The sequence below is a fragment of the Syngnathoides biaculeatus genome, chromosome 9 (genome assembly GCF_019802595.1).
Source record: "Syngnathoides biaculeatus isolate LvHL_M chromosome 9, ASM1980259v1, whole genome shotgun sequence".
In the NCBI taxonomy this organism is placed as follows: domain Eukaryota; kingdom Metazoa; phylum Chordata; class Actinopteri; order Syngnathiformes; family Syngnathidae; genus Syngnathoides; species Syngnathoides biaculeatus.
The window spans coordinates 22598210-22621783 of NC_084648.1; the positions used below are offsets into that span (position 1 = coordinate 22598210).

Genomic DNA, 23574 nt, shown 5'->3' on the forward strand with positions numbered 1-23574 from the left:
GACCTACATGTGCGGATGTTATGTGTTTACGTGCCACAACAAAGACTCGATTACATGGGACACCATTTATGCCCAGAGCTGATTTCTCAGATTTATCCTCATCTGATGAATAGTAGTAACGGTTGATCGGGAAGATGGAGGAATACTTCCATATACAGCCGTGAGCGGCTGGAGGAATATTTCCATACACAGCCGTGAGGGGCTCGGCCGCTTGATTGATCAGGAAGATGGAGGAATACTTCTACACACAGCCGTGAGCGGCACAGCTCCGGGGCTCAGGGGAGCCGTGAGCTCGCTCCCCGAGCCGTGCAAGTGAGCTCTGGGGCTCGGGGATCGATCAGAAGAATGGAGGAAAAGTGTGCTAGTCCCCATTTTTAAGAACAAAGGCAATGTTCAGAACTGTGGAAACTACAGAGGAATAAAGATGATGAGCCACACAATGAAGTTATGGGAAAGAATAGTGGAGGCTAAACGCAGGACAGAAGTAAGTATCTGCGAGCAACAGTATGGTTTCATGCTTAGAAAGAATACCACAGATGCATTATTTGCCTTGAGGATGCTCGTGGAAAAGGACAGAGAAGGTCAGAAGGAGCTACATTATATCTTTGTAGATCTAGAGAAAGCCTATGACAGAGTATCAAGAGAGGAACTGTGGTACTGCATGCGTAAGTCTGGTGTGGCGCAGAAATGTTAGAATTAGTATAGGACATGTAAGATGGCAGCAGAACAATGGTGAGGTGTGACATAGGTGTGATAGAGGAATTTAAGGTGGAGGTGGGACTACATCAGGGATCAGCTCTGAGCCCCTTCCGGTTTGCAGTTGTAATAGATAGGCTGACAGATGGTTAGACTGGAATCCCCTTGGACCATGATGTTCGCAGATGATATTGTGATCTGCATTGAAAGCAGGGAACAGGCGGGGGAACAGTTAGAAAGTTGACCACCAGAATATATGTGCATGAATGTGAGGGGCGGTGGAGGAGGAGTTTAGCTCCAGGGAGAAGAGAAGCTAGGGTGGATGACTTCATATACTTGGGGTCAACAATACAGACCAATGGAGAGATTGGTAAAGAAGTGAAGAAATGGGTCCAGGCAGATTGGAACAGTTGGCAGTAGGTGTCTGGTGTTCTATGTGACAGAAGAGGATGAAGGGCAAAGTTTATAAAACAGTGATGAGGCCACCCTTGATGTACGGATTAGAGACGGTGGCACTGAAGAAACAACAGGAAGCAGAACTGGAGGTAGCAGAAATGAAATGAAGATACTGAGGTTTCCGCTTGGTGTGAAGAGGTTGGGTAGGATTAGAACTGAGGTCATGAGAGGGACAGCCAAAGATGGATGTTTTGGAGACAAAGTTAGAGAGCAGACTTTGATGGTTTGAACATGTGCAGAGGCAAGAGAGTGAGTATATTGGTAGAAGGGTGCTGAGGATGGAGCTGCTAAGCAAAAGAGTGAGAGGAAGACCAAAGGAAAGGTTGATGGATGTTGTGAGGGAGGACATGAGGACACTGGGTGTTAGAGAAGATGCACGAGATAGGCTTAGGTGGAAAAAGATGACACGCTGTGGCGACCCCCAACGGGACAAGCTGAAAAGAAAAGTATAAGGATGGATAAAATAAGGATGGATGATGAAAAAATTAAAGATGAATAAAATAAATTCTTGCAACTCAGTTTCAAATAGTTATGAATCTACATCAATCATGAATTTACACTTCTGATTATAAATTCATTTAAGAGACCATTTCCAATTAAGGATAATTTGAATGCCGGAGTTGATTTCAGAAATTTCATGTGAATGTATAATTTATGTAACAAAATATCCAAGTTAAAGCTAGAGGGGCTCAAGTTAATAATTTTACTCATTTTTTTAAATCTTTCAACTCATAAGATATTATATTTTTCTTTCCAATTGTAACTGTACATTTTGTTTTATTTTATTTGTTATTTAAATTTTTCAATTCGAGAATGTAGCACTAAAACAACACGTAAAATATGAGTAAAATCGATCAAAGAGGCTATTTTGACATTACTCCCATTTTCCACAACATATTTCTGTGAGGTGATCTGACGACTGTCCTACAAAAAGTAAAACCAGAGAGAGGCTCAGAGCTGTTGAAGATTAGCTTTGTGTGTTTATTTTATCGAATCGTGCCAGAATATCAGTTCTATGTTCACCCATTCAGGCCAAGGTGCCACATTAAGTGAGTAAAATATGATTATGATGATGATTATTATTGTTATTGTTCATATCGGCGACAGGGATTCTTTTTTGCATTTTCTGCTCGTGGTGTGCCCTGGGATTTAATTTATTTATTTATTTTTTTTTATGAAAAAGCCTTAGCTCAAAAAAGGTTGAAAAACACGTCTTTAACGTATCATATGCTTTACAAAAATTGAAAAAGACGATTAGAAAATCGCTATCGATGTTGTCAGAGTCGTCCAATAGGGCAAGGACAAGTTTTAAATGAGACTTTATGTGACAGTTGGCCATAAAACCAGTTTGTGTTTCATTTATAATCTCTTCAAGACAGAATCAGGGGTTTCTTTTGTTACTCGTGTTAGCTGACGTCACTTTTGGAAGACCGGTTGCGGTGTCTTCCTCCGTGGGGTCCCGGAAACATGGAAATCTTGGACTTTCTAATTCTAGGAACGAGGGTGAGAACCGATAAAATCCCAAATTTACCCCTTAACCTTCCTATGACTAGCAAATGCCTGACGTAGGGTAACAGTTATCTTGGCCATATAGCCAGCTATCGCTACTATATTCTTGAAATGGAAAAAAGCGAGCCTCATCGATGAAACTCGTAAATTTTTCGGGGGCGCAGAATAGTGTTTGTGTGTATGTACTGGATGATTTCTAGCCCTTTGTGATTAATGGGAACGGCCGTGTCGCAATTTGGAGTAACCACAACAGTTTTTGGACCCAGAACCACTGTCACAACCTTAAAAGGTGAGTTGATTTGTTCGGCAACCGCTGTAGCTGAGCAACCTGCTAATTACCAAATACTAGATATTCACAAATGTAAAAAAAAAATAGCGTGCATAGTTATCGTCTTGATCATATCCAATGATGCTGTAATAATTAAGATGTACAGCGTCACAGTGTTGCGTGTACTGCGTTGAATCGAGGCTATCTCTGACATGAGTAACGTGCATAAATTGATTAGACCTTTTATTTGGTATTCATGTATTCATGCTTTATGTCCGAAGAGGAAACTGACGTGACGTCAAGTGATGCCTGGACTTCCATTTCATAACTTTACAAAATTGTGTGAATTTCCACTGTAATTTGCTTTCAGAATTCACAAACAATGTAAAGTATGTTTTTCAAAACAGAAAAGTCGACATTTTCATTCCGTTTTGCTGCGCTACATCGTGGGTAAAGGAACGGAGGTGCGGCAATATACTGTACTGGTAAAACAGCCTTCCCCTCGTAAAGAATCAGTCAAGCCAGCCGCCTCTAATTCTGTTCATTTTAGACATTACAGTAATAAGCCCCCAACTCGCGCGAAATTCACCTTCAAAATAAAAGCGTACTAATAATAGGGACGTCCATGCTTCAGGTAGCAGAAATGAACATGCTGAGGTTCTTGCTTAGAAATGAGCTCATTAGAGGGACAGCCAAAATTTGATGTTTTGGAGACAGGGTTAGAGAGAGCAGATTTCGATGGTTTGGACAGGTTCAGAGGCGAGAGACTGAGTATATTGATAGAAGGGTGCTGAGGATGGAGTTGCCAGGCAAAAGAGCGAGAGGAAGCCCCTTCCAGGTCTCGCTGTTATTGACCACGTGAGCATTGAAGTCCCCTAGCAAAATGATGGAGTCCCCAGAGGGAGCACACTCTAGCACTCCCTCCATGGACTCCAAAAAGAGTGGGTACTCTGAACTGCTATTTGGTGCATAGGCACAAACAACAGTCAGGACCCCCTACCTGAAGGTGCAGGGAAGCTAACTTCTCATCCACTGGGGTAAACCCCAATGTACAGGCCCCGAGCCGGGGAGCAATGACTATACCCACACCTGCTGGACGTATCTCACCCTGAGCAACTCCAGAGTGGAACAGAGTTCAACCCCTCTCAAGAGGAGTGGTGCCAGAGCCCAAACGGTGCAAAGAGGCGAGTCCGACTATATTTAGTCAGAACTTCTCGACCTCACGCACCAACTCGGGCTCCTTCCCTGCCAAAAAGGTGACATTCCATGTACCTAGAGCTAGTTTCTGTAGCTGGGGATCAGATCGCCAAGGTCCCTGCATTTGGCCACATGAGCCCATGGGATGGGGGACTCATGCTATCTTTTCGGGCTTTGCCCGGTCGAGCCCCATGGGTACAGGCGTCGACTTCGAGCCCCACCTCCAGGCCTGGCTCCAGAAGGGGGCCCTGGTGACCTGCGTCCGGGCAAGGGAAACCAAGATCCAATTTTTAATATTCATCATAGGGGTTTTGGAGTCATACTTTGTCTGGTCCCACATGTAGGACCTTTTTCGCTTTGGGTGAACCTACCAGACAACTTTGCTCCTAGGATCATCAAGACGCACAAACCCCTCCACCGGTGATGGCTCAACAAGGGCTGGTTTCTGCCCACATTCCAAAAACATGCAACATTAGTTGGACACTCTAAATTGCCCCTAGGTATGATTGTGAGTGCAGCTGTTTGTCTCGACATGCACTGCGATTGGCTGGCGACCACTTCAGGGTGTACCCCGCCTCATGCCCTTTGACAGCTGGGATAGGCTCCAGCACTCCGACGACCTTCGTGAGGATAAGTGGCTAAGAAAATGATGGATGAATGTACCGTCCATGGATTTTCAGAAGGTATTCTTAAAAACAAAAAATTTATTTATTTTTCTGAACTCCTCTGAAGTGCACTTGGCTGCAGTAAACCGTACTCATCCTATCAGTGTTCATCAGCACAGCCTGCCACCTCAAGAGTTCCTGGTCATCTTAAAAAGACTCTTTGAGATGGGGAATTAAATTATCCTCAAGGAACCTTCTGTACTTTGGTTGTTTAGTTTTTAGAAAAACGGGGAACTCAAGATACGAGTGTATTGAGGGCAGTTTCTGAAAAAGATTTTTATATGGCAACAAGATTTATATTATTTCATACAATACTCAAATAGTCGTTTGGCACTTCCCTTCATCTGGCATGTTGATTGTGAGAGAAAATGGTCTATAGTAAATTACCCCAACCCCTTAAAACATCATGCCTTGTTAACAAACATTTCTGCTTTTGTATTTCTGTAGGTGCAGTACCCTGATCTATCATCAGACTCAAATATTTTTAATGGACAACTATTTGAAAAGGATTTTTGATGACTGTTCAACTCCCAAATACCAAAGGATCCAATTTTTCCAGCAAAGACACATCATATCCTATGAAGGAGTGCTTGTTTGGTTTGGAATTTTTTGGATGGGTAAAGGGAAAAGAAAAATTTCAAACTCTTCAGATGTGACTTGTTGATTTGTTTGTGGTCCAAACATTTTATTTTCTCGTGTATTTTTATTTTTTCTAAAAGTTACTTTCTAAAAGTTTACTGGCTGTTTGAAAAGATTTTGGGATTGGAGAGGTATAGCTAAAAACTCAAGGCCGTTAGCATGCATGGATTATTGATAACATGGTAGTGAACTCAAGTCAGTGGCGACATTGTGATCATATTGAGTAATCTTCACTAAAGATGGCAGATTTCAACCTTGACTGTTCTCATATTATCATTCTGAAAATGATTTGGAATAATAGATTTTTTTAATTGTTCGGTATCATTCTGCATATGGAAATGTAATTGACATGGATACCAAAGGATTTTATCCGATGTGTTTTCAGAAGTTATTTTCATTTTTTTGGTCAATCTCGTCACTAGTGGAACTCGGTTCAGGCAGTCAGAATCTACATGTTGTTAAATGTTAGAGATGCCCACAGGTAGGAAAATAAAACTACTAGATTGGTACGTTTCCAGGCTTTTGTATCTAAAATGAATGTTGGACTGAAACGGTTATAGATGCTCTGAATTCCTATCAGAGTTTAGTTGTTGGTATGACTGTCGATGTTGTATGGGAAAAAAAAAAACACTGGGAAATTTTCCAATTTGACTTTAAAACCAAATGCTATCAAATGGAATTGCCAAGAAGGTTTTTAAGTTTTTCCGTTTAATGAAATACATGACTGTACTCCCTTATTTTGATCAATCCACTGGACCAAATGGAACATGTTAAATTACTGCACAAAACATAATTCAAACTAAAATTGGTCAACACTCAATACGTTGTTTTTGTCTGGGTAAAGTTATAATTGCATTTTGTCCAACATTTTAACAAGTCTTGTTTGGATGATACATGTGGATATTGTTGCTGGAACGTTTTTTTTTTTCCCCCTCCCAGCTTTTTTTTTTGGGGGGGGGGTAGCCATGGGGGAAAAGACAATAGATCAGGATTTGTGTTATTCCTTTTGAAGGTCATGTGTTTTTGACTCACCAATGGAGAACTATATTATCTATCCCATATCTTTTGAGTTGTTGAATGTGAAATGTAGGAGGAACGTTTAACTGAATGACGACTCCCTCAGCATTGCCGCTGAGGACCAAAACATCACTACGCACATAGGCAGGCATGCCTGGTGGCAGTAATAAGAGTGAAGGGCAGGGTCCAGCCTCCTCTCCCCTACCCCATTCTGTCATCCTGTCCAACAGAGCACCGCGACCGTCACGCTATCTCCCTGTGTCAGCAGCCACTTTCTTCTTTGTTGGCTCAACCACACTGTTCTTCTGCTTCACGTAAGTCTTTAACACCTATACTCTTCGGGGTATTAGTTTCCGACTGTAGAAATAGACATGCACACACACAAATGGTAAAGGTGTTTGGTGACGGGAGGAGACCTTACTTTAAATTTCGTGGCTGAAATACGTATTTAACACGTCACCGTTTTTCTCATTAAATGTATTTCCAAAGATGCTACTGGAAGTCAAATTTCACTAGAGTTTGAGAACAAACAACTTTAAGATATAATAAATTAGCTCAGAAATTAGGTTGTGGGTGATAGTAAAATGACAGGGAAAAAGTGTTGAACACACAAGCTGGTATTTATTTAAAACTTTGTACAAAAACCTTTGTTTGGATTGACAGCTTCAAGATGCCTCCTGTATGGAAAAACTAGTTGCATTTATTGCTCTGGTGTGATTGTGGCCCATTCCTCTACACAAGCAGTCTTCCAATCTTATATTGTTCCGTGGGCTTCTTTAATGGACCTTGAGTTATCAATGTTCCCATAAATTTTCGATTTGATTTCAGTCAGGTGATTGGCTGGGCCATTCTAATAGCTTTTTTTTTCTTTGAAAAGAGTTGCGTTTCTGTGGTGGTATGCTTTGGAACATTATTCTCATAAAATGTTCACCCTTGTTTCATTGTCATTGTCATCATCATTTTTGTAGATGATTTTTGTCAATGTCTCTGCACATTTGCCATTTCAGCCTTCCTTTAACAATGTGACGTTTAGCTGTACTTTTTGCTGAAAGGCAGCCCTTTACCATCATTTTTCTACCTCTGAAGATCACTGTTGGTATGGTGTTTTTAGGGTGCTGTGGAGTGCCATTTCCCATCCAAACATGGTGTGCTTTAAGGCATCCAAAGAGTTCAATTTTTTTTTTTTTTTTTTTTTTTACCAGCAGTGGGATTTGCGTGATGAGAGTGCTGTCTTGGCCTTCCATTCTTCAATCTTTTTGCACCTCCCTTTGTGCTACTATGTTATTTTTACTTTTTTTCCCGTGTCATTTCAGTTTTACATGCAACAGAATGTATGGTCTTATTTGTTCTACTTTATTTGTATGTATGGATTACTTGGATTCCCAACATCTGGTGAAATTTTGAGGTCAAGACTACTTTTGGAAGTACAGTGCCCTGTGAAAGTATTCAGCCCCCTTGAACTTTTCAACCTTTTGCCACATTTCAGGCTTCAAACATAAAGTTATAAAATAAAAAAAAAATGTCAAGAATCAACAAGTGGGACACAATCGTGAAGTGGAAATAAATCTATTGGATATTTTAAACTTTTTTAAAAAATAAAAACTTGAAAAGTGGGGTGTGCAGTATTATTTGGCCCCCTTGCATTAATACTGCTTAGCACCATCTTTTGCTGCAATTACAGCCAAAAAGTTTAATTTTGATTTCATCTGACCAGATCACTTTATTCCACATGTTTGGTGTGTCTCCCATGTGGCTTGTGGCAAACTTTAAACGAGGCTTTTTATGGATATCTTTGAGAAATGGCTTTCTTCTTGCCTTTCTGCCATAAAGGCCAGATTTGTGCAGTGTACAACTGATTGTTGTCCTATGGACAGACTCTCCCACCTTAGCTGTTTTCTCTGCAGTTCTTCCAGAATGATCATGGGCCTCTTGGCTGCATCTCTGATCAGTCTTCTCCTTGTTCGAGGTGAAAGTTTAGAGGGATCGCCGGGTCGCGGTAGATTTCCAGTGGTCTGATAAGCTTTCTATTTCAATTATTGCATGCAGAGTGCTCCTTGAGATGTTTAAAGCTTGGGAAATCTTTTTGTATCCAAATCCGGCTTTAAACTTCACAACAACAGTATCTCGGACTTGCCTGGTGTTTTCCTTGGTCTTCATGATGCTCTCTGCACTTTAAACAGAACCCTGAGACTACTAAATGTTATTTTACATTTTTGTTTGACGCCTAAAATGTGGCAAAAGGTTGAAAACTTCAAGGGGCCGAATACTTTCAGAAGTACACACAAATAAGTTCACTGTATTTTTATTGAGGAAAAAAAGTCATGTTAAATAAATATTTTAGCAGCTGTATATGGTGTGAGCGTAGGTCTAGCCCATGTTGTTCTCCTCCGATCCATCCAGCCATCCATTTTCTTATCCAAGGTCAGGTCGTGGAGGATTGGCTTTCGCAGGTAAGTCTTCCGAGCAGACCCCAAGGTGTTCCCAGACAAGCCGAGAGACGTAATCTCTCCAGCGTGTCCTGGAGCATCTCTAGGGTCTCCTCCCAGTGGGATATGGCCCCACCAGCTAGAAGTCCAAAAGGCATCCTAAACAGATTCCCGAGCCCCCTCCTTTTGCTCCTCTCAAAGCTGAGGAGCAGCGGCTCTACTCTGAGCTCCTTCTGGATAACCGAGATTCTCTAACGGAGAATTCGACGCCTTCTGATGGAAACTCATTTTGAATACTTGTATCAGGATCTTATTCTTCGTCACGACCCACAGCTCGTCACCATAGGTGAAGGTAGCAACTTATATTGATCAGTAAATAGAAAGCATCACCTTTCAGCTTAGCTCTTCTCCACAACGGACTGACACAAAGTCTGAATTACTGCAGGCGCTGCACCAATTCGCCTGTCAATGTCCTGTTCCGTTCCTCCCTCACAAGTGAACAAGACCTCAATATATTTGAACTCAACTTGGGGAAGCATCTCATCCCTGACCTGGAGAGGGAATGCCACCCTTTTTCCGACTGAAGGACCATAGTCTTAGATTTGGAGGTGTTGCTTCTCATCCCAGCTAGTTCTCACTCCGCTGCAGTGAGAGTACCCACATACAGTGGGTATGGAAAATATTCAATACCCCCTTAAATGTTTCATTCTTTGTTTCAACCATTTGCTAAAATCCTCTATTTTTTCCTCATTTATGTACAGGGTGTCCCATAAGTCTCCATACATAGAAAAAATAAATGTTTCTTGACATAAACCATTTTCTGTCATATTATAGTGTTCCCCCTATTATTGACAGTGGTTATGTTCCTTATATCCCCGCGAATTATGAAAATCTGTGAAGAATGGTTGCAGTATTCAGAAAGTATACCAATGTATGATATGTACCATATTTTTGCAAACATGCACTTAAAGGTCAAGTGTCGTCAAACGGATGATTTTTGGTATATTATTAATGAAAAACCCACAGCCAATATGGTCCCGTGTGTTTTTTCACCACAAAACATGATTTTGACGTACACAGATTTTTGTAACTCCCGCCATGAAAATCCTCTCAGGAATTTGTTTTAGAGAAGAAGCGGGAAGTGACGTAAAGGACAGCGGCTCCCCCTCGTGGACTCGTTTGTTTCCATTAGTTTTACCTCCGGGAAGGTAGCTCGTTGTTCCTTCGTGTTATCCAAAATGCCGGCTCATTGCATTGCTGGACATTGCTTGAACACCTGGGAGAATGGAATTACCCTTCATAAGTTTGAAAGAGACCCTGTTAGTTGTGAAAAATGGATTGCACGGGTGCAGAGGACGACAGCTTAGTGGGTTCCAAATAACAGGTAGGTGTGTATACAGCTACTGAAAAAAATAATAGTTTGGGGCAGGCCACGTAATCGGTCTCTCTCATAACGTAAGAAAAGATCTGCGTATGAAATGTGTCGATGTGCGCGTCGCCCAGCCAACAATGTCTCACTCAGCCTCGTCTCGATAGTGTTCATCACGTACTGCGGCGGCTTTGAACATACCCCTAAAAGCAGTATGGCTCGGCTCCACCTCCTCCTTATATACCACGAGCCGAAACTCAGCCACACCCGCTGAGGCGCCGCGTTCGGCGGTCACAGCTTCTGCGAAGGCTGCACGTCGGGCTTTGCGACGGGGCGGCTCTGAAGAACCCAGCCGAGAATGTGTTACTCAGTTACGCATAAAGCGCCCCGGCTCGACTGTGAGCACCCCCCCTAAAGCAGCACCGCTCGGCTCTATCATAAGCCACACCGGCCGGCTGCGGTGAGCCGCGATGGCTCATCTCCGCCCCGGAAGTGGATCGGACGGAATGCGGTTTGGCCGTGATCAGATATCATCTGAATATGGCTCGAAACAATAGTATAATATTGCCCCAGTAACTTCACTCGGTTTTGTAGTGTTGTCCTTTTCGAAAAGAGCTTCAGTGTCAGAAGGGGCGTCGGAAAAATCCAAATATCTGTTGTTCTGCTACCATAGTAGGAAGGGACGATGACGTCAAGGACAGAGGCCCCGACTAATATGGCGACCACTTTGATGTTGAGGGACACTCAATTGCGCAAATTTGTGCATGGATGACGCGCTCGCCCCTCACTTTTTTTTTTTTTCGTACAGACATTGAAGTGAATACTGTTATATGTATTTTTCATTACAATATCTATTTTAGAATGTTTATAGACTTAGTTTATAGATGACAGTCCCACATTAAAAGTCTTAAATTTTCTCCAAGATTGACAGCATACTTTATGTGGACAATTTTGTGTGACTTGTCCAATGACGTTCACTCAAACACACTGGTCACATTGTTAGCATGTATGCTATCGCGTTTTAGTGTGTATGCAAGATACCATATGATGGTACTCACAAGGCAAAGAGGAATAATTGCTTTTTACATCTGTAATTAGAAGAAGCTTACATTGACCCACACAGTGCCTGTGTAGGCAGGTCGTGACTGACGATGTTATACACAGTGTCACATCGAAACCAAAATGATCACACCACAGCAAACAGAATAGCATAACTAGCAAATAATAAAACAAAAGAAAGACTCAAGAAGTAATTGACAAAATGAACTTTAAACATGTACGTTAAACATTACATACATGTTCCTTGCATGCTTTGGCGCACTAAGGAGGACATAACAATTCAGACCCTATGCTGAGTATTTAGTAGAAGCACCCTTTTGAGCTACTACAGCCATGAATCTTTTAGGCAAAGAAAGATACAACAAGTTATCCATGCCTGGATTTGGGGATCCTCTGCCATTCTTCCTTAAAGATCCTTTACAGTTCGGTCAGGTCGGATGGAGAACGTAGGTGGACAGCTATTTTTGTGTCTCTCCAGAGATGCTCAATTGCGTTTACGTCGAGGCTCTGCCTGGGCCATTAAAGAACAGTCCCGTGGTTGTTCTGAAGCCACTCCCTTGTTATTTTAGCTGTGTAGTTATCTGAGGTACTGAGGACTCTGGAGAAGTTTTTTTTCCCCAGGAGATTTCAGTACTTGGCCACATTTATCTTTGCTTCGTTTGCAACAAGTCAGCCTGTCCCTGCATATGAAAAAATCACACAGCAATGAAGCATTGTTGGGACTGTATTAGACAGGTTTGTCAAGACAGGAATAAGTTGATCTGCACAAGTTTGAGGCAGGATGGGGACACAAGATCTGGGTACGGCGATTTGTTGATCTTTCACTGATGTTAAACAGTAGAGTGGAAGGTGGTGTGGCTTGTGGTGCGGCTTGATGTGTGCGTAGTTTCGAAGTGTCTATTTCAAATATATAGTAAAAATATATTTGGGTCGTCGACTAGCCCGCGCTGGTTTTCTACTGAGGGAACGATGCTTATAATTAGTGAGCGATTATAATCCGTGCCAAACTGATTTGGAGTCATAAACGCCAACATGTTTTTCCAGTTTAACTGTATAGTGCGTCTTTGCAGTGTTAATTTCTTTCGTCAGCTGGTTTCTAGTGCGATTGTAGAGGACCCTATCCCCACTACAATATGCAATCTCTTTAGCGTGGCGGAGTTGCCCAAGTCTGTTTGTAAACCACGGCTTGTTGTTATTGAACGTGCGAGAAGTTTTTGTTGGTACACGCCTTCTCACAGAAACTGACATACGCGGTAACAATAGCCATGAATTTGTGCGTTGTTAATGGAAGTTTAACAGTGGTCTATAGCAGGGGTGCGCAATGCATTGATCATGATTGACTCACGAAGCAGTTTTGGTCGATCGGGTGACGGTATGTCAATAAATAAATAAATGGACGTTTGCCCATCATCCACCTCGGTGCTTGATTTTGGTGTGGCCATTTTCTCAATCGGTTGCACATAAAGGCGCATTCTAGCAAGCTGGCCCCCTCACTGGCTGCTTTAAAAGTAGATCTTAGGGTAGAAAAGTCTGGGAACCACTGGTCTACAGTGTTATTTGCCCTCGTCGGACATTTTGCGTGCTGCTTATATTTAGGGAGTTTGTGGTTAAGTGTAGCTGTGTTAAAATCTCCTAGGATAATGAGCAGTGAATTTGGGTGTTTTTTCTCAATCTCGTTTCCTACTTGGCGAGAGATAGCAGTGGTGTGGTCAACACAACCTGACGTTGAACACTCTAAAGTCCATAGAGATGATTTGTGGGTTTCAGGAGGCATCCTTCACCACAGCTGCCCCTGACACTGTCCAACTGTCTTGTGTCAACTGCCGAGACCTTCAACTTCTTGGGAATTAGTCTCAGAGGACCTGAAGTGGGAGACGAACATAAACTCCATCCTCAAAAAAGCCCAGCAAAAGATGTACTTCTTGCGACTTCTGAGGAAGCATGGTCTGTCACAAGACCTGCTGAGAATCTTCTACACAGTGGTCATCCAATCACTACTATGTAACTCCATCACAGTCCCGTTTTGGGCTGCCACAAAAATGGACAAAGTCCGACTGCAACGGACAATCAAAACCTTTGAAAGGATTGTGGGCACCACTCAACCCACTATTGAAGACTTGCACGCAACTTGAACTAGGTCCAGAGCGGGCAGGATCCTTTCAAGACCCTCCACATCGTGGCCACCAGCTCTTCTAGCTCCTTCCGTTGGGAAAGCGCTACTGATCATTGCAAGTCAAAACTTGCAGGCATTTGAACTGTTTTTTTCCCTTTGACAATTAAGTCATTAAATTCTTGATCAATGAATCTACTTTTTCTGCCTTGTGCCATTGTTGGGACACACCGTCACATCCTGCTGGTCCTATTAGTATTAGTAATATATTTTGTAGATTATTGCACGATTCGTCACTTTAAACTGCTCCCTTTGCACAATTGTCATTGCACTGGTCTATAACGGGAACCTCGAACAGGTAAAGGCACTCTGCAACAGTTTAACACAATGTGGGACGTTGACACACTCATCTCAAACCTGTTCTAAATAAAGAAGAATTTGCATCTTGCACATCTGTGACTCTTATAAAGAATACTTCCGATGAACGGAAATGTCTCTTGTTCTTTGTTCTTCTTACTTTTCTGTTCTTTGTTCTGGATGTCGTACCAGGGCAGCACTGACTGCCGGAGAAAAAGTCCTTGTGTGTTTTTACACACTTGGCCAATAAAGCTGATTCTGATCTTGGAGTCCTTCACTCTTTATTTATTTTTATTTTTATTGTTTTTTAATTCGCAAACTCCATGTGGGCTTTCATATGTCTTGCAGTGAAAAAAGAAATCATTCAGGCCACTCTGCCTTCTTTGTAGTTTTTCAAAGTGACTAAGTTGTGACTGGGAATTTTCAGCCCTTTTGGAAATTCCAGGTCGATGTTAGCGTGGAGTGAGCTGAAGTGAGGATTTAAGCTGTGAAATGTGATAGACGTCACACAAGAGGCAGAGAATGGCTTACTGTCGCGCTCGACCCTCCAAAAAATATGAGCTCTCCCGCTCTGGTAAAATATTTTTAACTGAATTTTTCCCGACATCTTGAGAGCAAAATTGACAATTATTTTCTCCAAAGATCACCATCCGACTGGGAAACTTTGAGCTATTTTCATTAAATGCAAAAGACAGTTTAATGAAAATACCATGCTAAACTTTCCTGGTGCAGTCAAGTGACCATGGTTGGGAGACGCAAGGGAGATGTATTCTCCGTGCCGAGGTTGTCCTGCTCGGAGTTACTGATAACTCTTCCTTCTCTTGTTGCACAGGTGAGTTGGGTGGTGGGTGCAGTAAAGCCCCGGTTTCAATCGTGCTTTTTTTTTCCTACCCACCCTCCCATTGAGCAGTTCCGTCTCACATGGCGACGCACAACACACACACATACTGAGCTTGTTGTCACAATACTCAATACTCTAGGAATGGTCTGGTCTTCCCAAACGTCTTCCATTTAAGGATTCTGGAGACCACTGTGGTTTAGGAAACTTTGGTGCAGCAGAAATATTATTTTTGTAACATTGGTCACATCTCTACCTTGCCACATTTCTGTCTCTTACCTCTTCTGGCATTTCCTTTGACCTCATGATTCTCATTTGCTCTGACATGCATAGTGATCTGTAGGGTCTTATATAGACAGGTGTGTAGCTTTTCTGATGAAGTCCTGTCAGGATAATCCATGGACTGGTTGCCAATCCCAGGGGACACAGAGACCATGCTCCATTTAATTTCCGTGTATTAAGCTCACTGTAACAGAATCAACCACTTTTAAAAATATTTCCTGCTGCTACGACCTGTTTGTAAACACAATGAATAGCAGGCAGTAGAGAATGCAGCCCTGACAGGAGCCGGTTGGTAACAGGTCTCTTCAGTCAGTACTCAATTGACTCACAAGCAAAGGATGTGTTCCTTTTCCTTCTAAATGTGAGAGAAGAGTGTGTCGGAGTGACTATGGTATCCTCAACACCTCAGTGTGACATAAACCAAACTGCAATTGATTGATAAGGACTCGGTCATCTTTCAGATTTTTGACCTCACGTCTTTTTTCCAAAGTTTTAATAAGAATAGATGTCTGTGCAATAGCCCAAAAAAAACATTCACATTTTTTTTCTGAATTCTTGGGAACTCAGTCAACTAATACATTAAAGAACATGCAGATTTATTCAGGTTTTGTATCTTGTTGGATCCTGTTGAAGTAATTAAAAATTGGGCACAGTTTTGTGGCACATGACTTAGAGATCCCATATTTTGCATATTCGTACCTCCGAATGACTCTGTAACAATGACGTAGGATAATAGTGTCTTTTTTTCCTTCCATTTTGTCCCATTAGTGGTAGCCACAGTGCATCATATAAACCTCTCCTCCTCCATCCTCTTACATGCCCTCACGTCTTCCCTTACTACATTAATCAAACTTCTCTTTGGTCTTCCTCTCGCTCTTTTGCCTGGCATCTCCATCCTCATCATCCTTCTACCATTATTCTCACTCTTTCCTCTGGGTGTGTCCAAACCATTGAAATGAGCTCTACCTTTGTCTCAAAAACATGTAACTTGCTGTCCCTCTAACATCTTACTTTGGCCAATCTTCATTCCTCTGCAGTGCATGCCTCCACCTTTGTAACTATTCCTCTATCTGCTCCCTGCTTTCACTGTAGAGCACAATGCCATTAGCTAACGTCATGGTCCAAGGGAATTCCAGTCTTACCTCATCTGTGATTGTATTCATTACCACCGCAAAGAGCAAGGAGCCCAGACCTGATCACTGATGCAGTCCGACCTCCCCCTTAAATTCTTCTGTCACACCTACTGCACACCTCACTACTATTCTGCTGTCCTCATACATGTCCTGTACCATTATAGCATACTTCTCTGCCACTCCAGATGCCTGCATATAGTACCACAGTTCCTCTATGGGTACGCTGTCATAGGCTTTCTCTCGAGCCACAAAGACACAATGTAGCTCCTTATGACCTTCTCTATACTTTTCCATTTACACCAAATAAATGCACCTGTTGGGACTTTGTTGTTGAATAAGTTGCTTAAAAAGACCACAGTCACTTTCCAAAATGCTTCCATACCTCCACAGGTATGTCATCAGGACCAACTGCCTTTCCATTTTACACTTCTTGGTCCACCACACTTGCCTCTTCTACTCTTCATTTTCTCTCATTTTTTTCATTCATCAATTCCACATAATGACTCTTTACTCCATCATTTAGTACACTACTGGCACCATTTAGTACACTACTGGCACCAGGCAACACGTTTTCATCTCGATCCTTAATCATCCTAAAATGCTGCATGCTTTTCCCATCTCTAGACCTCTGTCTGGCCAATCTGTAGAGATTTTCTCCTTTAGTGTCCAACTTGTCATACATGTTATCATAGGACTCTTGTTTAGCCTTTGCCGCTTCTATCTTGGCCCTACATCATATCTCAATATTTTAGTTTCTCCTTTACTCTGTCTTCTCAGTGTTACAGTTTTTCTTTGCTAATCCCTTTGTCCTTGTATCATTTCCTGTATTTTGGGTTAGGGTTAGGGTTATTTTGAGTTTACACTACCAAGTCTCCTTCACCCCTTTCTTACCAGAAGATAAACCAAGTACTTTCTTGCCTGTCTCCATGATCTATGTTCTGATGTCGTCAAGAAAAAGGTGTTCACTATTTCCATTTCCATTCTTTTTGCAAAGTCGACCATCTATCCCTCAAAGTTCCAATCCTGGATGCCAATCTAACTTCTTCAAAATTATTTCCTTCACCATCATCCATTACAATCTGCAGCAATCATGTACATTGAAGAAAATAAGTATTTTAACACCTTGCCATCTTTGAAGTTCTCATTCTTAGAAATCATGGAGGCGTCTGAAATTTTCATCGTAGGTGCATGTCCAGTGTGAGAGAGATCACAATGTGATTTTTTTTATTATTTTTTTTTTTATTTGTGTGACACAGCTGCAAATATGCATTTGAACGAATGATATACCAATCTTCCCCACCATCGGAGCCAACTCACCACCAGGTGTGATCAGTTGACAGCTCCACCCCTCTCTTCACCCGAGTGTCCAAGACATGCAGTCGCAAGTCCGATGACACGACCACAAAGTCGATCATCGAACTGCGCCCTAGGGTTGTCCTGGTGCCATGTAGACGTGAACACCCTGATGCATGAACATTGTGTTTGTTATGGACAATCCGTGATGAGCACAGAAGTCCAGTAACAAAACACCATTCGAGTTCTGATTAGGGGGCCGTTCTTCCCAATCACGCCCTTCCAGGTCTCACTGTCATTGCCCACATGGGCATTGAAGTTGCCCAGCAGAATAATGGAGTTGTCAGAGGGGGCGCTCTCCAGCACTCCTTCTAAGGACTCCAAAAAGGGCGGGTAGTATGCACTGCTGTTTGGTGCATAAGCACGAACAACGGTCAGGACCCGTCCCCCTACCTGCAGGTGGAGGGAGGCTACCCTCTCATCCACTGGGGTAAACACCAACGTACAGGCCCTGTGCCGGGGGGCAATATGTATACCCACACCTGCTCGGCGTCTCTCCCCGTGGGCAACTCCAGAGTGGAACAGAGTCCAACCCCTCTCAAGAGGAGTGGTGCCAGAGCCCAAGTGGTACGTAGTGCCGAGTCCGACTATATCTAGTCGGAACTTCTCGACCTCACGGACCAACTCGGGCTCCTTCCCTCCCAAAGAGGTGACATTCCATGTCCCTTGAGCTAGTTTCTGTAGCCGGGGATCAGATCGCCAAGGTACCCACCTTTGGCCACCGCCCAGCTCACATTGCACCCGACCCCTATGGCCCCTCCATAGGTGGTGAGCCCATTGGAATGGATATACACCTATGACGAAACTTTCAGACCCCTCTGTTATTTCTAAGTGGGGGAACTTGCAATATAGCAGGGTGTTCAAATACTTATTTTCTTCACTGTATGTCTCTGTCTGGGATCCTCAGGACTACTTCATGTTGTCCTCTAAGGAATACAAAAAGTGTGGGTAGTCTGAACTGCAGTTTGATTGATAGCCACAAACATCGAACAAGACCCATCCCCCACCCAGGCTACCATACCAGGCGGAGGAAGGCTACCTTCTCATCCACGGAGTGAACACCGATGTACAGCGCCCAAACCAGGGGGCAATAGTATACCCACATATGCTTGGCTCCTCTCATCGTGGGCAAATCCAGAGTGGAAAAGAGTGTAATCCTTCTCTAGATGACTGGTACTAGAGCCCAAGCTGTGTATAGAGTCGTGTGCTCCTATATCTAGTTGGAACTTATTGACCTCACACACCATCTCTGGCTTGTTCCCTGCCAGAGATGAGACATTCCATAAATATGTATCAAAATGAGAATAGGAAAGATTGAATATTATTTGCAAGGTGAGACCTACATCAACCTGAAATATGGTACTGCTATTATTTCTTGAGTTCCTGTTTGTGTGCAGTGGTTTTCATACTTGACCAGGCTGAGTCCAAAATATGTGCAGCCATTTTATTTTCCAGGATTATTCTATATTCCTATTTTGCTCTCAAGATTTACATTTTATTGCATTTTGTAACTAAATTTATAAAAACAGGTAAACTTTTTTTTTTTTCATTTATTTGGACTGAAATGTGAAAATGATAAGGGTTATGTATTCAAATAGATATTGTTTAATTGATAAGGGGATGTGGTCATCTGCATTTTTCGTGATTGAATTTCACAGGTTTTAATTCCACCAATGCAAACAACACATCAATAACATTTCATTCATACTTATTTAATTAAACCAAACACAGTATAAAGTATACATAAAATAGTCAAATCTATTTTTTGTCCAAAAATGACTAAGAATGAAGAATCAGTCCTTTGAAAATATTTTGTTTGATCTTTTAGTTTTTGAAAGTTAATGACTCACAAGATCAAGTTTATTTGTATTGTCCTAAATCACAAGGTCTCACAAGTCAGTATTTTTGAGTATTGTTTTAAAAAGTGAGAAAATGTCCACATTTTTAATGACACAAGCAAAGATGTTCTTCTGCATTCCAGAAGTTTCAAATTCTTCACCCATCTTTGATGTTCCACATCTGTGAATTATTTGTTTCTCTCCTATTAATTTATGGGTTTTGAATGATTTTGGCTGTGAATGTTAAATTATACCTCACATGGGCTCACCACCTGTGAGTGAGGCCAATAGGGTTGGGTCTGTAGAGATTTGGGTGAAGGCTGCAGGCAGGGGCATTGGTGGGCGGATCCCAGGGTAGAGAAACTTGCTTTAGGGACATGGAATGTTTCCTTTCTGACAGGGAAGCAGCCTGAGCTGCTGTCCAAGGTTGAGAAGTTCTGAGAAGATATAGTCGGACTCACCTCCACAGACAGTTTCGGCTCAGGTACCAGTCCTCTTGAGAGAGGTTTGAGTCTTTTCCACTCTAGTGTTTCCCAAGGTGAGAGGTGCCGAGCAGGTGGGGCACACTTATTGTCCCAACTTAGTACCTGTACATTGGAGTTCAACCCAGGAGACGAGAGGTTCGACTCCTTCTACCTTTTAGCAGGGGGAAAGGTCCTGATTGTTTTTGGTGCCTTTACTGCAAATAGTTCAGAAGGAGACTTGGTGGTGGAACCCCAAAATACAGGGAGTCATACAAGTAACGAGATTTGCGAAGAAGTGGGACACTGAGAGGACTGAGGAGAGGCGAAAGGAGTACATTGAGATGCGACGTAGGGCAAAGGTAGAGGTGGCAAAGGCTAAACAAGAGGCATATGAAGACATGTACACCAAGTTGGACACGAAAGAAGGAGAAAAGGATCTCTACAGGTTAGCCAGACAGAGGGATAGAGATGGGAAGGATGTGCAGCAGGTAAGGGTGATTAAGGATAGAGATGAAAATGTGTTGACTGGTGCCAGTAGTGTACTGAATAGATGGAAAGAATACTTTGAGAAGTTGATGAATGAAGAAAATGAGAGAGAAGGAAGAGATGAAGAGGCAAGTGTGAAGGATGAGGAAGTGGCAATGATTAGTAAGGGGGAAGTCAGAAAGTCACTACAAAGGAGGAAAAATGGAAAGGCATTTGGTCCTGATGACATACCGGTGGAGGTATGGAAGCAATTTGGAGAAATGGATGTGGAGTTTTTGACCAACTTATTCAACAGAATACTAGCGGGCGAAAAGATGCCTGAAGAATGGGAGAAAAGTGTTCCAGTTCCCATTTTTCAAAAACAAAGGTGATGTTCAGAGCTGTGGGAATTATAGAGGAATAAAGTTGATGAGCCACACAATGAAGTTATGGGAAAGAGTAGTGGAGGCTAGACTCAGGACGGAAGTAAGTATCTGCAAGCAACAGTATTGTTTCATGCCTAGAAAGAGTACCACAGATGCATTATTTGCCTTGAGGATGCTAGTGGAAAAGTACAGAGAAGGTCAGAAGGAGATACATTGTGTCTTTGTGGATCTAGAGAAAGCTTATGACAGAGTACCAAGAGAGGAACTGTGGTATTGCATGCATATGTCTGGTGTGGCAGAGAAGTATGTTAAAATAGTACAGGAAATGTATGATGGCAGCAGAACAATGGTGAGGTGTGCCTTAGGTGTGACAGAAGAATTAAAGGTGGAGGTGGGACTGGATCAGGGATCAGCTCTGAGCCCCTTCCTGTTTGCAGTGGTAATGCATAGGCTGACAGATGAGGTTAGACTGGAATCCCCTTGGACCATGATGTTCGCAGATGATATTGTGATATGCAGTGAAAGCAGGGAGCATGCAGAGGAACAATTAGAAAGATGGAGACATGCACTGGAAAGGAGAGGAATGAAGATTAGCCGAAGTAAAACAGAATATATGTGCGTGGAAGGGGAAGAGATAGTGAGGGTAGAGGACTTCAAATATTTAGAGTCAACAATACAGAGCAATGGTGAGTGTGGTAAGGAAGTGAAGAAACGGGTCCAAGCAAGTTGGAACAGCTGGTGGAGGGTGTTTGGTGTTAGAGGGACAGCCAAAGTTGGATGTTTTGGAGACAATATTCGAGAGAGCAGACTTCGATGGTTTGGATATGTTCAGAGGCGAGAGACTGAGTATATTGGTGGAAGGGTGCTGAGGATGGAGCTGCCAGGCAAAAGAGCGAGAGGAAGACCAAAGAGAAGGTTTTTGGATGTGGTGAGGGAAGACATGAGGGCAGTTGGGGTTAGAGAGGAAGATGCAGGAGATGGCCTAAGATGGAAAAAGATGACACGCTGTGGCGATCCCTAACGGCACAAGCCGAAAGGAAAAGAAGAAGACTGCAAATAGTTCAGTTACCCACCATTTTTGGAGTTTTTGGAAGGGGTGTTGGAGACCACTCCTGCTGGGGGTTTCCATCATTCTACTGGAAGACCTTTAACACTCACATGGCGAATAAGAACCAGAGGGACATGATTGGGAGGAATGCCACATCCTCCCTCACCAGAATATGGGTGTCGTTCTGTGATTTGACTTGTATTACTTTAATGGATTGTCCACGATGAACACTATGTTCAGACCTAAGACTGTCGACCACATGAGCACTTGGCGTCAGGACACCCTAGGTCACAGTTTAATAATCGACTTTGTGATCACACTCACACATGTCTTGAAGACTCAAGTGAAGTGAGAGACTGCACTGTCAAGCGATCACATTTTTTGACAAAGGGCAGCCATTGGGGAGTCCAAATCACATTGGAAACTACTTCCTTCCAGCATGCCCACTTGTCATCTGATTGCACGCATCAGGGAGTTCAGCACCCCATACTCGTGAAAACGTGTGTTGGTGGAATTGGGGTGGTCTGGGATGTAATTTGCCCATGGATTCACAACGTCCCAAGTTGATGTCAGCAGTGCACAATTCCCATTTTAGAAGGTATTGATGGTGGGCTGCTTCCTCCTACTGAGATGACAGATGATGGAGCAGAATTTCCTCAAAGCTGTCCATAAATCGTTTTCCATGGCCTCACTGAAATCCCATGACACCCAGGTCTTTGGCTTAGCAACCGACACAGCTGCATTCCACTTGACCAGCTGGAACCTATAAGCTGCCACAGGAGTCCCACAGGCCAAAAAGCCTTGATTGGACTCCTTCTTTAGGTTGAGAGCATCCCTTGCTGCTGGTGTCCACCAACAGGTTTCAGGATTGTCGCCACGACAGCCATTGGCAACTTTACAGTCAAAGCCCCATCCGGCTGCCTCACCAATGTAAGCACAGAACATGGTCCTCTCAGACTCAATGTACACCGTCCCTCCCAAGTTATGGGCAAAGTTCTGTTAGCAGTGGGAGTTGAAGCTCTTTCTGACGGGACTCCGACAGGTGTTCCAAACAGATCCACACAATATGTTTAGGTCCACCAGGTTGGACAGTCATCTTCCCCCACCATCGGAGCCAATTCTTTACATTACTTTTATAGAGAATTGCTCGGTGTAGCCGGGATATTGAGGGGGTTTGGTTTTATGGCTTAAGTATCATGTCATGTCATTATGCAAGCCGCTTATCCTCACAAGAGTTGCGGGAAAACTGGAGCCTATCTCAGCGAGCTTCGGGTGAAAGGCGGACTACACCCTGAACTGGTCGCCAGTCTGTCACAGGGCAGATATCGACACCATCACTGAGCGGGAATCGATCCCATGCTGCCTGCACTCAAGGCAGGCTTGTATACCACTACATCATCAGTGATGGCTTGACTATCATGTCGCTACTTTTTGAAGATGATGTGGTTCGGATGGCTTCATCAAGGCATGTCCTCCAATGGAACGGTTCACAGGTGTGATTCTGCAGAGATTAAAGCACCTCCAAATCCAATCAGAACAGTGCAGAGTGCTCTCTCCGGGTCAGGAAGGAGCTCCCTCCCCAAGTGGAGGGGTTCAAGTAAGTTGGAGTATTGTTCACCAGTGTCAGAAGTATGCACCCAGGTCTCTTCTGCAAGAATACGGACTCTGTCATTCTTTTATGGTGAAGACGAACCTTTGCCTGAAGACCAAGCTGCTTCTCACTTCGCTAGGTGCAAGCAGTCGCTATATATTCCTAACCTCATCTATGGTTGCGAGCTGTGAGTGGTGACCAAAAGAACAAGATTGTAGATACAAGTGGCTGAAATGAATTTCCTCCACAGGGTGTCCAGGATCTCCCTTAGAAATAGGGTGAGAAGCTCGGTAATCCAGGTCCGTATCAAGAGGACCCAGTTGAGGTGGCTTGGTCATCTAATTAGAGTGCCTGCTGGACACCTCCCTATTGAGGTCATCCAGGCATGTCCCACTGAGAGGAGGCCCT

General features: G+C 43.0%; 1 protein-coding gene across 8 annotated transcripts in view; it reads left to right on the forward strand.

The window, feature by feature from the left end:
* The first annotated feature begins 2065 nt into the window (after positions 1–2065).
* Positions 2066–23574, forward strand: part of LOC133506298 (palmitoyltransferase ZDHHC5-A-like) — a 104798-nt gene continuing 83289 nt past the window's right edge. For 2 of the 8 annotated variants that reach the window (XR_009796469.1, XM_061830299.1), the window contains exons 1-2: positions 2360–2950; positions 5239–6761. Coding sequence is in view for 7 of the 8 variants with exons in the window: in XM_061830299.1 (XP_061686283.1) it covers positions 6598–6761 (164 nt within the window). In the remaining variant the exon portion in view is untranslated. Of the gene's footprint in view, positions 2202–2356; positions 2951–5238; positions 6762–23574 lie in introns of those variants that run through there. The other 6 variants (XM_061830301.1, XM_061830304.1, XM_061830300.1 and 3 more) reach the window with 6 other exon arrangements.